The sequence below is a fragment of the Electrophorus electricus genome, chromosome 2, assembly GCF_041902795.1.
Source record: "Electrophorus electricus isolate QZ-2024a chromosome 2, ASM4190279v1, whole genome shotgun sequence".
Lineage (NCBI taxonomy): Eukaryota > Metazoa > Chordata > Actinopteri > Gymnotiformes > Gymnotidae > Electrophorus > Electrophorus electricus.
The window spans coordinates 42414291-42429676 of record NC_137498.1 but is presented as its reverse complement, the minus strand read 5'-3'; the positions used below and the strand labels follow the sequence as shown (position 1 = coordinate 42429676).

The 15386-nt window shown below is 41.6% G+C and overlaps 1 protein-coding gene and 1 non-coding gene across 4 annotated transcripts; both read left to right on the top strand.

Moving 5' to 3' along the window:
* Nucleotides 1–7416: 7416 nt before the first annotated feature.
* Nucleotides 7417–13647, top strand: rbm43 (RNA binding motif protein 43). 3 transcript variants are annotated; one of them, XM_081704768.1, is made up of 8 exons: nt 7417–7486; nt 7735–7800; nt 8163–8224; nt 8483–8529; nt 9884–10445; nt 11405–11592; nt 11703–11788; nt 11917–13647. In XM_081704768.1, the coding sequence occupies exons 5-8, from the start codon at nt 10375–10377 to the stop codon at nt 13336–13338; spliced, it is 1767 nt and encodes a 588-aa protein (XP_081560894.1). In that variant the 5' UTR covers nt 7417–7486; nt 7735–7800; nt 8163–8224; nt 8483–8529; nt 9884–10374; the 3' UTR covers nt 13339–13647. The 3 variants fall into 3 exon arrangements, with proteins under 3 accessions (XP_081560894.1, XP_026874764.1, XP_026874763.1); XM_027018963.3 differs by lacking the exons at nt 7417–7486; nt 7735–7800; nt 8163–8224; nt 8483–8529; nt 9884–10445 and adding an exon at nt 10968–11205 and having other exon boundaries at nt 11356–11592; XM_027018962.3 differs by lacking the exons at nt 7417–7486; nt 7735–7800; nt 8163–8224; nt 8483–8529; nt 9884–10445 and adding an exon at nt 10969–11205.
* LOC113582931 (small nucleolar RNA SNORA9) lies at nt 8278–8408 on the top strand. Its single transcript, XR_003411202.1, has one exon. It is a non-coding gene; the product is annotated as a small nucleolar RNA SNORA9 (small nucleolar RNA).
* Nucleotides 13648–15386: the final 1739 nt, after the last annotated feature.

Here is a 15386-nt window from a genome sequence, read left to right as displayed (position 1 = left end):
TAAAAAGGCGGCAGGAGTCTCTGGCACTCATGTGAATGGGCAAGATGCAAAGCGAAAGAACAAGGAAGTTAAGGATTACACGGGTCATGGATTACTCTGGGACACCCAGATGGCCCGAGTTGTTGCTAAGTTGTGAGCTAACAGGGGCATGGAGATGACCCTGCAAATAACACACAAATACACCCGCCATCCACGACACCAGAATTCAACTTCATTGACCCGACAGTGCTGAACTCCACACAGTGAAGTTATTGTGACACTGTCATTAGGCATATGTTGATGTACACAGACATATCAGTTATGAGGCTACAAAATGTAATACAACTATTGATGTCTGGTTATTTTTGCCTATTAATACACTTGTCAGGCATTAGTGTATGTTGTAACTTTATTCCTACAAGCCTTGATATTTCCCACAACTGTGAACATCGTTTGGGCTCAAATATAGACTGGAGAGATGCTCATACTGGGATGAGCACCTGTTTTGCGTGTGGGTCATCTGAGGTCATGGGAACTGGCTGGACAAAGATGTTTAAGGAAAAAACCCCAAAGCAGTCAAGGGATGGTCAGATTACTGACAACAAGGCTCACAGTCAGACTAGGAGTTTAACAGCTGCAAGGCACAGCAAGAGCAAAATAAAAAGCTATCAGGACAAATCTGAACACGCTGTTTTTGGAACTTAGTATTAGGCAATGTGGGAACTTTGTGCATCTCTGCACAGGGTTTTCATGTCTGAACACACAGTACCACTGCCTCTAATGGCGTTGATAGACGCTTATTCATATCAGGCTTCTCTGACATAACACGGCTCCTGAACATACTGATAACAAGCTCATGAGCACATTCGGGTGACAGCAGGAGAAACACTCTGTGGGTGTCTCAGACCTGTCGTACACCACACCAGTGTGTTTCACCCGTACACCACACCAGTGTGTTTCACCCGTACACTAGACCAGTGTGTTTCAGGTTGTTTGATGTACACAGTGTGGTTCAGCCACACAATCTAAATTACCTCACAAATTAGGTGCCTCTCAGCACCTGAGTACAGGGTCATGGTAGCTGGTATTAGCTGGTGTGTTTGTGTGTGTGTGTGTGTCTCTCTGTGTGTGCACACATTCTGGCCTGCTGTCCCCAGCTCTGCCCTGGGTGGTACGAGCCTGCTCTGTGTTTATCTGATGAGGAGGGTGTCACCATCACACAAAGGCACCATTCATCACAGTGGTCCACGGTACTGCTGATATAAACTCTACAGCTAGGTGAAGTTAGCACAGGGATTCCCCTCTACCTGCAGTTCCCTTTACCAACATCAACCTACACTCCTGTCTATTTGGATCAACTGGTGCATCTCACACCTTCCTGGTTCCTGCATCAGAGGTGAGACTTCAGGACGTTTCTGCCTGTCGAAAAAAAGAAAGAAAGAAAGAAAGAAAGAAAGAAAGGACATTACTACTTGTGCAGATGCTTCTAATTAAACCCACAATGCCATTCAGATTACCGCTCTCCTAATGGCTGGCAGACAGGTGTAATACCAGGCCTGATCAGCCCCCTTGCCTGAGCCCAAGAAGCGGTTCCACTGGTGCACTTTGACCCAAGGTATTCACTCAGAGTTCTAATGATGGGCTTCTTTTACTGACGCAGAACACACGTGAAGCAGCGTGAGAAACAGTGGGCACATCACAGCTATGTCACATTACGTTGCATGTTAGCGCATGTGCTGGTGATCTGGTCACACTGTAGGATAGCTGTGCCTGAGTCAGGTTAAGGTAAGAGATGGAGGGGTCTATTAACTTCATAATGGTCCTGGTGTCATGAGCCACACTGTCAGGTACAGTTGTGAAAGTCTGACTATTTCTTTGTAGGTTTGGATGTCATTTAATTCTATCTCACTTCACAATGGCCACAGAAGTGTATTCAGCAAGGACAAAAAAAAAAAAAAGATTTCAGAGCATTTGTGTGTTTATGGGATGAACAAAACAAAACAAACCAAGCATAGACACACATTGCTCCTGCCCACACAGAAATCCGTCATGGCTGAATGCAGTATGACAGTGCTAGTGTTTATCAAGATAACTGTTAAGCCAGCCATCTCCCTCACACCTTTTCTTCTTGTCTCTGTGGGCTGTATTGTTATCAGATGATGAATTCTGAGTCATTCTCAACAAGCGTTTGATGTGAAAGTCCTCAATATGACGCTCTCTACCGATCACAAAGACAGCACACTGTTCTCAAATGTCAACATGTACATTACATTTATTAAACATTTCAATATTATTTTAGTTAAACTATGTTGTTACAATAATCTAAACAGAAGGGTAAAACCAAATGTTTCATAAAAATGTGTTGAGCATCAGATAAAAACTGGGGAAAAAAATGATACGGTACATTCATGTTAACTGATGCTGCCCCCTAATGGTAGAACTGAGTTTTGTGCTGCTGACCAGGGTTAGTAATACACTCCAGGACATATTTGGGTATTTGGTTGGCTTAAAAATTATAAAGATTAATTTGTTAGTAAAATAGTGAATAATATTCAGCTGTACAAGGAAAATATGTGTGCTGAAGATGATGGGTTTGGTGAAACTAATAAAAAGTGAGCAAATAAAAAAGACATAGTCCAGAGACAGACAGTACAGTGTGACTATAACCCTGCCTGTTCTCTCTACTGGTGGTGGTCCTGTGTTGTGATCTGGGTTCTCTGGTCACTGGGTTGCTACTACTTTACTGAGATGACTTATAAACATGAAATTCTCTCTCTCTCCCTCTCTCTCCCCCTCTCTCTCCCTCTCTCTCTCTCTCTCTCTCTCTCTCTCTCTCTCTCTCTCTCTCTCTCTCTCTCTCTCTCTGTGTGTGTGTGTGTGTGTGTGTGTGTGTGACAGGCCTGACTCCCCTCCACTTCTGCTAGTAAAAGTTGGTAAAAACAATCTAAATTTTAATGTAGCACAAGTGTCCCATAAGTAACATAGTTAGTTAAATAACATAAGTAGCCTAATGTTAAAATAACAAATACGATCATGAATGATCAAGCATTAGAGACAGAATGCTAAAATATTCAGAATAACAAAGTGATTACAATTGGAACTAAACATATAAACAATGAAACTTAAATAAACAGAAAAACCTGCGTTTCATTATTTTAACTAAAAAAAACCAAAAAAACCCACATACACCCCTCACCCCATCCCCCAAGAAAACACAAATCACAATAGCATCAAAATGATCTGCACTAACATTAACAGGCATCGTTGTAGTGTCACCATAGAAACCTCGACCCTCCGGCCTCAATGACTACTGCCCTGTTGCCCTCACATCAGTCGTGATGAAGTGCTTTGAAAAGCTAGTCAGAGATTTCATCACATCTACACTGCCAGCCTCCATGGACCCACTGCAGTTTGCATACCGCCACAACCACTCCACTGATGATGTAATTGCACATCTGCTCCACACCACACTGACCCACCTGGACAAAAGGGAGGGGAAATTATGTTAAAATGCTATTTGTCGACTACAGTTCAGCATTTAACACCATCATCCCCTCCCTACTCACTACTGAGTTGGAGGATCTAGGACTGCATACATCCCTGTGCAACTGGATCTCCAACTTCCTAACAGACAGACCACAATCAGTACGGGTGGGCAACTGTGCCTCATCCACCCCCACCCTCAGCACTGGAGCTCCTCAGGGTTGTGTCCTAAGCCCCCTGCTCTACTCACTGTACACCTACGACTGCACAGCCACTTCCAGCTCTACCATCATTGTCAAGTTTGCTGACAACACCGTCGTAATGGGCCTGATCTCAGACAACGATGAGAGGGCCTACCTGGAGGAGATTAAACACCTGGAAAACTGGTGCCAGGAAAATAATTCCCTCCTAAACGTCAGTAAGACAAAGGAGCTGATTGTGGATTGCAGCAAGAAGCAGGAGCGGCACTACCAACATGTGAGGATCAATGGAACCATGGTGGAGAGAGTAGATAGTTTCAGGTACCTTGGTGTTCACATCTCACAGGACCTGTCCTGGTCCTGCCATACCAACTCCCTGGCAAAGAAGGGTCATCAGGGTCTTTACCACCTCAGATGCCTAAGAGACTTCAGACTGTCCTCCAAGGTACTGCGGAACTTCTACACCTGCACTATCGAGAACATCCTCACGGGGAACATCACAGTCTGGTTTGGGAATAGCACCAAGCAGGACAGACAAGCACTCCAAAGGGTAGTGCGTTCAGCAGAGCGCATCACTCACACGGAACTTCCTGACCTGCAGACCATCTACTACAAGCGGTGCCAGACCAAGGCCAGGTGGATTGTGAAGGACCCCACCCATCCCAACAATAGGCTCTTCTCTCTGTTGAGGTCAGGGAAGTGCTTTCACTCCCTGAAGACCAAGACAGAGAGACTGAAGAGGAGCTTCTTTCCACAGGACATTCGGGCCCTGAATCAGGGAAACTGATAAACTGTGGGGACCACCACCACCATGTAACATAACTGTATATATATTCAATGACTGTATATATATACAATTACCCATGTAACAAAAAATAAAACTGTAAATATGTCATTTTACAAAATGGATCTGTACATTCTGTACATTGTGTACATATATATACACACAACCATATACATTGTACATTGTGTATATAAACATAATATACATATATTGTACTTACATTGTTAATATATTTTTGTACATATATAGAACATATATTTCTCTATGCACCCGTTTTCTTTTTCCTCAGTTTGAACAGAGCACTCTCAACCATTTCACTACGAGTTATACTGTGTATGACTATGTATGTGACAAATAAACCAAACTTGAACTTGAAACTTGAAACCATAGACGCTAGGGTTTATACACGCTACATTTAATTACAGTGCAATTAGCAAACTAATACTTTCAAAAGAAACATAATATAAACAGAATTGTATCTTTATACCTGTGATGATATATAAACATGGAACAGTCAACTGTGTGTGTGTGTGTGTGTGTGTGTGTGTGTGTGTGTGTGTGAGAGAGAGAGACAGGGCTGACTCCCCTGGTAAGAGGAACCGAATTAATATAGAGAAAGGCCATAGGAACGTCTGAGTTTGCTGAAACACACTGGTCAAATACGTCTTGCTGTCGATATTGAAACTTGGGAAGTGCTTTCCATTAAACCCATGAGTTAACAGTGTCCCACTCATATAGAGGTCACACTGTGCACAGCCCTTGTATATGTTAATGTGCGATGAAGGGCCTATGACTGAATGGAATAAACATGTCAAAAGGGTTCATTCTGGAAGCGCTGCAATAAAGGACTGTTCAGACCAGGGCAAGCCCATGACCTGTCTGGCTGGGCTGCTGCATGTCTGACTGGAGAGTTGTACCCATGCAGTGCATGTTATGGTGAGGCTGATGTCGTACCAGTGCTGCCGACCTTCGGTGGTGTTGAGCCAATCAGGGCATGGTGCTGAGGGGCTCATTGCTGCTGTCACGGTAACAGACGGTCACATCATCTGCAGTGATGGTCTACACGTAGTCGGGAATGAATATCTGCAAAAAAGATGAGAGTTATATGCTGAACAGTAGAACCAGGCAACTAATATGAATTATGACAGATAAAACAAGCAGCCAGATATGTTGGCAGATATGCATGTGCACCTTACACACATTTCCCACTTTATTAAAAATATTGACTCATTAGAAACATCTTGTAGCTGAACAGTTAGAGACTAAAACCAGTTGTCAGTATCTGACCACAGGATGTTGCTGGCTGGACATATTTTTGTGGTGGACCCACTCTCAATCCAGCAGTGCTCCCGGAACCTGTAAAAGCCCTCCTAACACTGCTGTGACTGAAAAACTCAACCGCTAGCTTGTTGTTAATCCAACAACCACTAGGAAGGTATACCAAAGCTTTCTTTTAACTATGCAACAACAACAACAAAATAAAAACTAAACAAGCAATAGTGTTTTCTATGAAACTTGCCATCATACAGTCATACAACAGAACGAAAATTAAAGTGAAAATTTGGATAATGACGATAATGACAATATTTATTTTCTGTGACGACATTTGCTGACAACTTTAATCAACTTTTCCTTTAGTTTCAAAATGATTAATATGAATATTTGAAGCTGTGTGAAGTACTGTTACTAGTCTGTTGGCCAAGCTTACTGTGGCTCTCTTCACATCTTTTGTCATTTCCGATGCAATAACCACACGCACATCCCACCACCCACAGAGTCTGAGAACATGGTTATTTGAACACGTTTGTTTCTGAGAACAAACAAAATGATCATGTTGACTTTCATATCAATATTCAGAGGTTTCCGATGCCAATAAGACCCACTTGTTGAGAAGAATAGGTCTCTAAAAATCATATATGACCGTATATTATATGACCAAACATGTGGATATTACCCTTATTATTACTAATATTATTACTAATACTAGAACTACTGAGTGTATCAGCCGCATCCATTGGTAACAGGTTTATAACCATGCAACCTCCACAGATAAACTAGCAATAGATTAGTTCTACTGAATAGCTCGGTGACTTTAAAGGTGACATAGAAATGAAAGGTTTGTGTTTAACTTTGAATAAGGAGAGTTCAGCACAAGAAACTGACACACCGTGAACTTCAAACAGTGTTGTCCCGCCTTCAAATACACCTTTAAATGTGACGCTGTCGGGAGATGCCATATTTGCCACAAGTCATTCTGGGAAATTTCTGTCCTGCTACTTATGTCCCAGTAAGCACCATTTCTGTGAAATGAAAATGTTTAGATACTCAGAGATGCCGCACAGCACTGAAGAATGTTTTTGTCTTTCCAAACATAGGCTAGTTCATTACAAGTTAAATATTACTGAAGTGAAATGCACATGCTGTAAGTACAGCAATGAAATATAACACTTACTTTCCACACTTGCAATGTGGTTGTGTCCAGGTTCATGTGTGGTTACCACATTTTGGTACACTGGGCCTGTATTAAAGGATGCAAGAACTACACAGTGCAAGCTCAGTGAATACACTGAATTACTGGAGAATTATACACATAGTGAAACATGAATATCACTGCTCAGCTGGACAGCTAGGTCTCATAGATGGAACTCATTTATGAACAAAAACAAAAGATGTTCTTTAAATGGTAGAGCGAGTATTACACTGAACTCTCTCTCTCTCTCTCTCTCTCTCTCTCTCTCTCTCTCTCTCTCTCTCTCTCTCTCTCTCTCTCTCTCTCTCTCTCTCTCTCTCTCTCTCTCTCTCTCTCTCTCTCTCTCTCTCTCTCTCTCTCATTAAAGCATGCGCAACGTTTTAAAAGAGTCCTGTATTACTTTTCACCGAGGTCTTATTTTCCTCCACTTGGGGGCACTATTTTCGCCCCGATCGCTATTATGTCTCATATAAGAAGAAGTAAAGTTACTATAGCGCATGCGCACACTTGCGTCCCGTCTCACGTGTTTGAGAGAGCTCGCGGTCGCCGCGTTGAAGACGATCTCTAAAGGTAACCAGCTTCTTAAAACAAATTTACTTTGCTAACGTAAAGGATTGCAAATGTTCCGTCGTTAAAACCTAAGGTGCAAACTAACGTTGCGTATCTAACGTGTTGCTTGGTGCACATGCCTCGCTAGGAAGGCAACGAGAAATTCTGTGCTGCTGTAATTGTAGAATTTTAGCTGGCTGCATGGATGTTTTTGGAAAATTTTATGCATCTTTAATGTTTAACGTTGGGCTGCATTATAATATTTCCAGATGATTATACGATGGCACCGTCAGAAGCGTGTCGGCCCAGCACGTGCTCGCACGTGAGAGGAGACGGTAAGGACGGCGTGTTAAATCTTAGATAACTTGGTGAACACAAAAACAACGCTTCCACTTTTAACCTGTATGCAGCTTCGTGCTTGCTGTGAAACACGTTTTAAATGCGACTCGTTATTTTTAAAGTGTGGCTAAGCAGGCCGTTCAGCGAGGTGACCTGTCTCGACGGAATTCTTTCCTTATTGGTCTGCAATAGGAACTTGATGTGGTTTAAGGCCTTGAGTTTTCTAAGCAAGAATTATAAACAGCACTGTTATTGGGTTAAGAAGCTGTTTGTATAGGATTTTGCATGTAAAGTGATCTGTGTAGTGTAAGCTCTGGTGTAAAACTAAAAATGATCATTCTTTTTAACTTTGTACTAGATTTTCTGACTGCCCTCAATCCCTGAAGGAACTGATGTAAATAAAGACCTAGAAACGCTGAAGTGAGTGTCTCAATAAAACTAATAATCCTACCAGTTGTTAAAGTGATGACCATCTGCAGACTGTTCAGCGAGGCTGGGTCCAATCTGGCTCTGTCCTTTCCTGTGTGTCTGCTAGAGAAACCTGAGGTGGTTTGAAGCCTCAGCTGTCATCTTTATAGCGAGGCCATAGAAACCTCAGACATGCTGTTTATATGCAGGTTACCCAAGCTTATGAACATAAGAAACTTAAGCATTTAATTTTTTAAATCTGTTTTTCAGGTTCTGGCCTCCCAGGGAATGATTAGTTTGACTGGTTAAGTATGCGGGTAAGTGATGTGAGAACCGTTAAGATGCTTTAATGCTGCAGCTATTGAATTCAGAGCCTTGTGTAAACATTTGTAAGGAAAAATTTAAAAAATACTTACCTACTTAACGTCTATGGAGGAACAGGACCAGAACAAAAACCTCAACTGGTGCTTTCATCCGTGAGGGATTAGATGTTTTGGGCATTTAGCCAGAGCAGCTCTGACTTGCGGATGTTCTAATCATTATAGTTACTTGTTTGAATTTCCTTTTGTTTTTTGATGTGCAAGACCTCTAGATGGGGCACTTATGTAGACTGCCGAAGTATCTTAATGAACATTAATTGAATTATCTTTTCCATGTGTGCTTATATAAATAAACATGGTTGGCACAGGGTATTAAGCGAGAATGTTGTCTGATTTCATCTGTTTAGATGCTGGATTTGTAAGAAGTCCTAAAACCCTTTAAAATAAACAATTCCAGCTCTTGACTCCTTGCATGTCTTTAAAAAATATATAAAAATAAATCTGTAATTATTCATGGTGTATTAAGACAACTGCACCGCAGTATGTCTGCAGTTCTCACCTAGACTAAACATGGATTTGTACTGGACTTACTCTAGCTACAGTCATGTACTTGAGTGGAAGTCTAACGCATCTGTAGTTTGAGTAGTCCATGTTTCTTCTAGTGCATCAAGTATGTTTGTATTGAAGTTCATTGAGCTTTTGGATATCACATGGATTGCTTTGTTAATGGTCATGCCTCCATTTTCATATGATGGCTAAAAAAGAAAAGGGGAGAAGGCCAAACTTTAGTACATCTCCTTAGTTATTTAGTAGGGCATTGTCACATAATGTATTTATTTAAAATGAAGTTGTGGTCAGTTACCATAAGCATATCTTCAAGCACCCACCTCCCTGTTCCACAGTTGGAGGGAAAATGTGGAACCATCGGGTGGGGCTTGAGGACTGGGGTCAGATGCAGTGTGTTAAAGTACAAATAGGGTTGTGCTTCGTAGAACCTTCTGTCCACAGTTTCAAATTCCTATGCATTTTCTTCATTAGGGGGAACAGGAAATGCACTGAGCAAGTTAACATTTACATTTATGGCATTTAGCTGATGCTTTTATCCAAAGCGACTTAGAATTAGGACTGATTACAACTTGAGTAATTGAGGTTTAAGGGTCTTGTTCAGGGGCTCAGCAGTGGTGGGGCTTGAACCAGCAACCTGGTGTTAAACAAGACTAACAGCATTACTATTGGATAAGAGTAGAGAAAACAGTTAAATTATCAGACAAGTTAGCCATCTAATTGGGATGGATTGTGGGTTTTTTGCTTTAGTGACACCCCTCCATTAGGTGCACCCTTTCCTGTGCAGGGAGTTGCCATGATGTACCCTGCCTGTGTGAGCATTCCCCCTGAAGTACCAACCAGCTCATGACTGGCACACTGAAGTTAAGCGAGAGGCCCCGACCCCGATATCAGGGCTGCTTACCTTCTCACACAGTGGATGACTATTAGCCCGTAACCTAGAGACCTAACTAACTGAATTTGTACCACACACATCTGAATCAATGTTTGTTCTTGCATTTAACAGGTTTACCTTAACAGTTAAGTGGCAGCAGAGGTTTGTTTCTTTCTAAATGAGGCACAATGCAGATGACAATCACAGACACACCAGATGGGTTTTAGTCTACCTCTAAGTTAGGGATACAACTGAATATGAGATTACATTGGGAAAGGTGGACATGGGAATGCCTCTCTGTAATCTACATGACTCTTTGTGGACAAAGGGAAAAAATCAGGGAAAAAAAGTCTATTTACACATTCAAGGTGTAACGGAACTGGCAGGAGTGGGAGCAGAATTGGATGGCCTTCCAGGACTTCCCAGGGATTTGGACCTGTAGAATGAGAAGCCCATCCCTGCAACGGTACAAAAGGTAGGCAGGTTACAGAGTCTAGAACTGTTTCCTTTGTGAGTGTGGCAAATTCCCATTGAACACAAGGTTTGAGTAAAGGAGGAACTTAGGTTAATGCATTCACTCCAATCCCTTATGTGTTTGCTGTGTTCTCTTTTCCTCCTGTTTCTGTCGGTTTGCAGTCTGCTTTGCGGCAAAAATATGTGGGTTAAAACATATTCTGGCATTCCAATCCCCTTGTTGGGCTGCACTCGTCAGTGAGATCAGCTCTCCCATTTTCCCAGGAAATATTTTCTTTTTGTGTGAGCTTCACATTTACAGAACACGAATTCGAGGGGCAGCTGATTTGAATGTAACATCTTGTCCGCATTTTCGTCCCCCACCACTTTTCAAAGCAAAGTTACTCCAGTGAATATTGGTGACCTGCGCGCCAGTTCGTTGCTCTAATACTGACGGTTGGGGCTGATGGTAATTTTCCTAATTAAATTCACTCACGGAAACAGAAATTTTGTTTACAACATAACTTCATGCAGCTGAATCAAAAGCTGACTTCGGGAGCTATTTCACGAATGCGCAGAGTGACGTCGCGTGACGGAAGGATCAGATCAATTTTACTTTCACTTTGCTCAGCAAAGGTTTCACGTCCACCTGGCAGACGCATTTGTCCAAAAACTATTTATATATGATTATATGATAATGTATTTATAGGCTAAATACACTATCTACAATTCAGGGGGTACTGTATGACACAAAAGCTTCGCCAGTTTCTCCAAATAAACGGGTAAGGCCGTGTACGTCGTTGCTTCCTTCACTGCTTTAGCTTTTTTGAGCTCGATTCACTTTTGCTTGTCTCACAACCGCGTTTTGATGTTAGATGATTATTTATCTGAAGCACTGAGGCCTGAGGCTCTTTCACTTCTTCACTTTACAGACTACTACATACGCTACTGTAATCTTCCAAACCTAATTGCTTTTTGTAGTGATGTCAACATGGACCCGATGGTTATCGAAGTTGATGGGATTCCCGATGTTCTCCCTTATGAACAAATGGTTGATCAGTTAAAGATGCATTTTCTGAGGCGCAGTAACCATGGCGACGACGTTTTAATGGCGCTTTATCCCACCTCCATTCGAGGGCAAGCCTACATCGTCTTTGAATCAGCTGACGGTAAGGAAGTTTAACACCACACACACACATTTTAGCTTTAATTCAGTTACTGTTCATTCTGAGAATCAGTAATGTCTAAAATAAATGACTTAACAACAATACTTTGTTAGCTTTTGGAGTCTTGGAGCACCCCCATGTTTTGAAACTAGAGGACAGATGTTTCCCGCTTCGTGTGAAAAGAGCTGTTTTGTCTCAGGTAAACTGCCCAGCTTTACACACCCAATTCAATCTCAATTATGTATTCAATAGATGCTATCATAACTAGCCATGATGTGTTCATCTTAAATTGTGGTTTTATGTGTATGCATGTGTATATGATTTCAGATTGACATGAATGCAGAAGCCACACTGAATATAAACAAGTTCCAAAGGCAAACGGAAGTCCTGCAGCTCTTTGACTTGTATGGCTTTGAGGTTACAAAACTGAGTCATGATCAATTCCTCTTAAAGGGCTCCTTCCTCAAGCTGAAGCTCCTGCGAACCCGCCTCATCCAGCTTCTCGTCCAGGACCTGCAGCCTGACAACAGGTCAAACTCAGCTCTTCTCAAGGACTACAGTTCAGGGCATGTCTCTAAAACAGTGCTTCATAGTTTAGAGCCCAGAGATGTACCCAAGTCCACATACAAATTTGTCAGTGCTGGCATTGGAAACGGTACGGAAGCCAAGAGCTGGAACTCCTCGGCTGGGGCTTCGCCAACCAGCCTTCTCATCCCAAAACCCACATCCACCCAGCCTTCCAATCCCAAAGCCCCTATCCCAAAACCTGCATGTGTTCCATATAGCTCATCAACGTTATATGGAAATTCAGGCTCAGGAACATCCCCAAGAAGTCTTTCTAGCTCTTGTGATGATTCTTTAGCCATTTCCCCCAGCAGCAGTAGTCTGAGGTCATCCTACCGCCAAGAAGAGTTCGGCTATCTAGTGGACACAGATATCCTAACCTATGCATTAACTCACAAACAGGACAGTGTTAATCACATAAAGAGGATAAACAGTACAGAGATGAGTTTCAAAGATGATGCAGGGCTTACAATGGTTATGTTTTGGGGAAAGAACCGTGAGAAAGCAGCAGCTAGATTCCTGGACATGATTCAGCACCTAACTTCTTGTCTGCGCATCCAAGAAATAGATCTGGCAAAGTATGATCACGAGCGACAAACACAGATCTGGAAGAGGATCCAGCAGTGTGAAGACCTAAACTGGGATGTTGTAATCATGAAGGACGGGGACATTATAAAGGTGGTGGGATCTTCAGTCAGAAGCTTTGAGATGAAGCAGATGTTACTGGGGCAGGATGATGAGCGTGGGCTCAGGGGCAGGAACATGGAGAGGAGCACAGTACTCAGGAGAAGTTCCTCTCTACCCAGACAATACAGATTGAGTGGGCTTAGGGATACTGAAGAAGGTGGCAGCCATGCCTATGAACTTCAGTCCAGTGTAACAAAAGGACACTCTTCTTTCCAGTATCAAGAAGAACCTCAGAGAGGTGCAATGCTGAATTCTTTACGAGGCAGCCAGCACTCTCGCATTAAGCAGACCAACAGGAACAGAAGCAGCTCAGAGGTTAGGAGTAAAAACTCGGTAACAAGGGACCAGCTGCAACAACAAGACAAGGTGCTGCCATCTGGTGGAGAAACAAAGTCCAGAAAACCGGACATGCCTGAGTTGATAAAACAACTCGCAAAAGGTTCAAGTAATACTTTTCGGGATATAAAACAAAAACTACACAAAAATAATAATAAATAAACATATGTTTGTTAAGGGCTATTTGCAAGCTCTAATTGCTGTCAAGTACAAAAAAGTTATTAACATCATAAGTTGTTTTAATAGGTCTTTGCTCAGCCAACCACAGGGACTGCCTTACTTCCTGTAGCGTTCAATGAGAACGATTTATCTCTTCCTCATTGACTTCTGCCGCTTTGATAATTACTGTCACTATGGTAACCAACACAACAGGAACAAACTACAGGCAAACAACGCTGTAGCGCTACTAAAACCTTACGGGGACAAACAGTAACAGAAACACAAATGTTAATATTAAAATCATTGTCTGTCTATTGTTTCTGCATTTTTAATTTAAATTAAAAAATATATTGCTAAAGGAAAAAATATCAATACACAAAGGTTCAGTTAGGCAGAATAATTTAAAATGAACATAAACATTGCTTATTATTCAGTAATGGTTAATTCCGAAAATGTAAGGATGTAAAGAAGAGAGTAAAGCCTAGTTATTACTTTATGAGCTACTAATAATTATTAAATTAAATTTCTATAAATTGTTATTGAATTGTTGCTGTATACAGTCATGGGGAAAGAAAGTACAACCTCCTTCAATTCTGCTTATTGGTGCCTAAATACCAATTGTTTAGTACTCACTCATGTTCTGTAAACAAATAAATAAAAACAACACCAAAACTCAACCATATCCAACAGATTTCAATATGTAGGTTTTAGTTTTCAAAAAGTAAAGCAATATTCAGGAACCAGATGGGAAAATTTAAGCATATCCTGTAATTCAGCAACAGGTAGAATCGCCATTAGCAACAATAACTTAAAGTAAGTTAGACAGAAGATATTTCTGTTCCTTTTTCTCCGTTAGCTATTAAAATCTTGATTTGTTGGTGATCTTGGGATAATTATTCTGTTGCATGACCCTATTTTGGCCCTCAGTAAGCTACTGGACAGATGGCCTCACATTTGTTACAAGAATAATTGCCTTATAAAGTGGAGATCATCGTTGTCTCAATGACTGCATGTTTCCCAGGGGCTCTGGCTGCAAAACAAGCTCAAATTATCAACTGGTATGAGGTGTTTGTGATGAAATTTGAAGGATATTGTTAAAGAACCTTTGTGGTTTGTTCAGATGTAATTTTTGCAAAGGTTACGCTGTCATATTCTTTTTGGAGAGAAGGAGCTTTTTCCTAGCCTCACTTCCATGAAAGCCACACTTATTCAGTCTTTTCTAGTTGAATTTTTATGAACATTAACATTTAATGTATAGAGATCTGTAGGTCACGTGATGTGGTCACCTGACCCCATGTTGGTCATGCCATGGGTTTATCTGTGAACATGAAATTGACACGGTGCACTTGCCTGTTATTTCTGCTCAGAGATGCCTACTGTCCCAACACAGGGTATGAAAATTCAAACTCATATTCCTACTCAGGTGTTATCAATCCTTAAATCATGGTATTAATGTGGCACACTACCTAAACATTAAATATGAACATAAAAGAAAGACTCTAAAAAATATATAGATTAACTGACCACAAGCTTGAAGTGGAAAGAGACAAGGCAGGAGGCAAACATGAATCAGTTAATCCTTAAACAAAAACACATTTACTGAAAATGAAAGTAGAAGCAAAAAATAAGACACATGGGTACAAGCAAGAAATGCACACAAACATGGTCATGAATGGTTACAAACCAAAAGGGAGTCATGACAGTGCAAAAATGGACAATGTATACACGCAGCAAAAGAAGGAGACACGGGCAAAGTGCAGAAGGTGGCAAATAAGGGCCGTGGCAACATGTGGGAACAGGGAAGTAAATAGAAACACATGGCAACATGGTGACGGCACAAAAACATAAACTAACGCAATGTGGAGAGTCCTGTCACATGGGCAGAGGGGTTAAGGAAGGGAGTGCATCACCTGACTACGAGTTCCGAACAGCCAGCGACCTCTTCCGTTACCCCTCCTAATCAGGAGGGAGTGAGGTGTATGATCACCACTCCTGAGGCTTATGGGGGAGACCCCGCAGGCTGTGAGGGCTTTATCGTCCAATGCAAACTT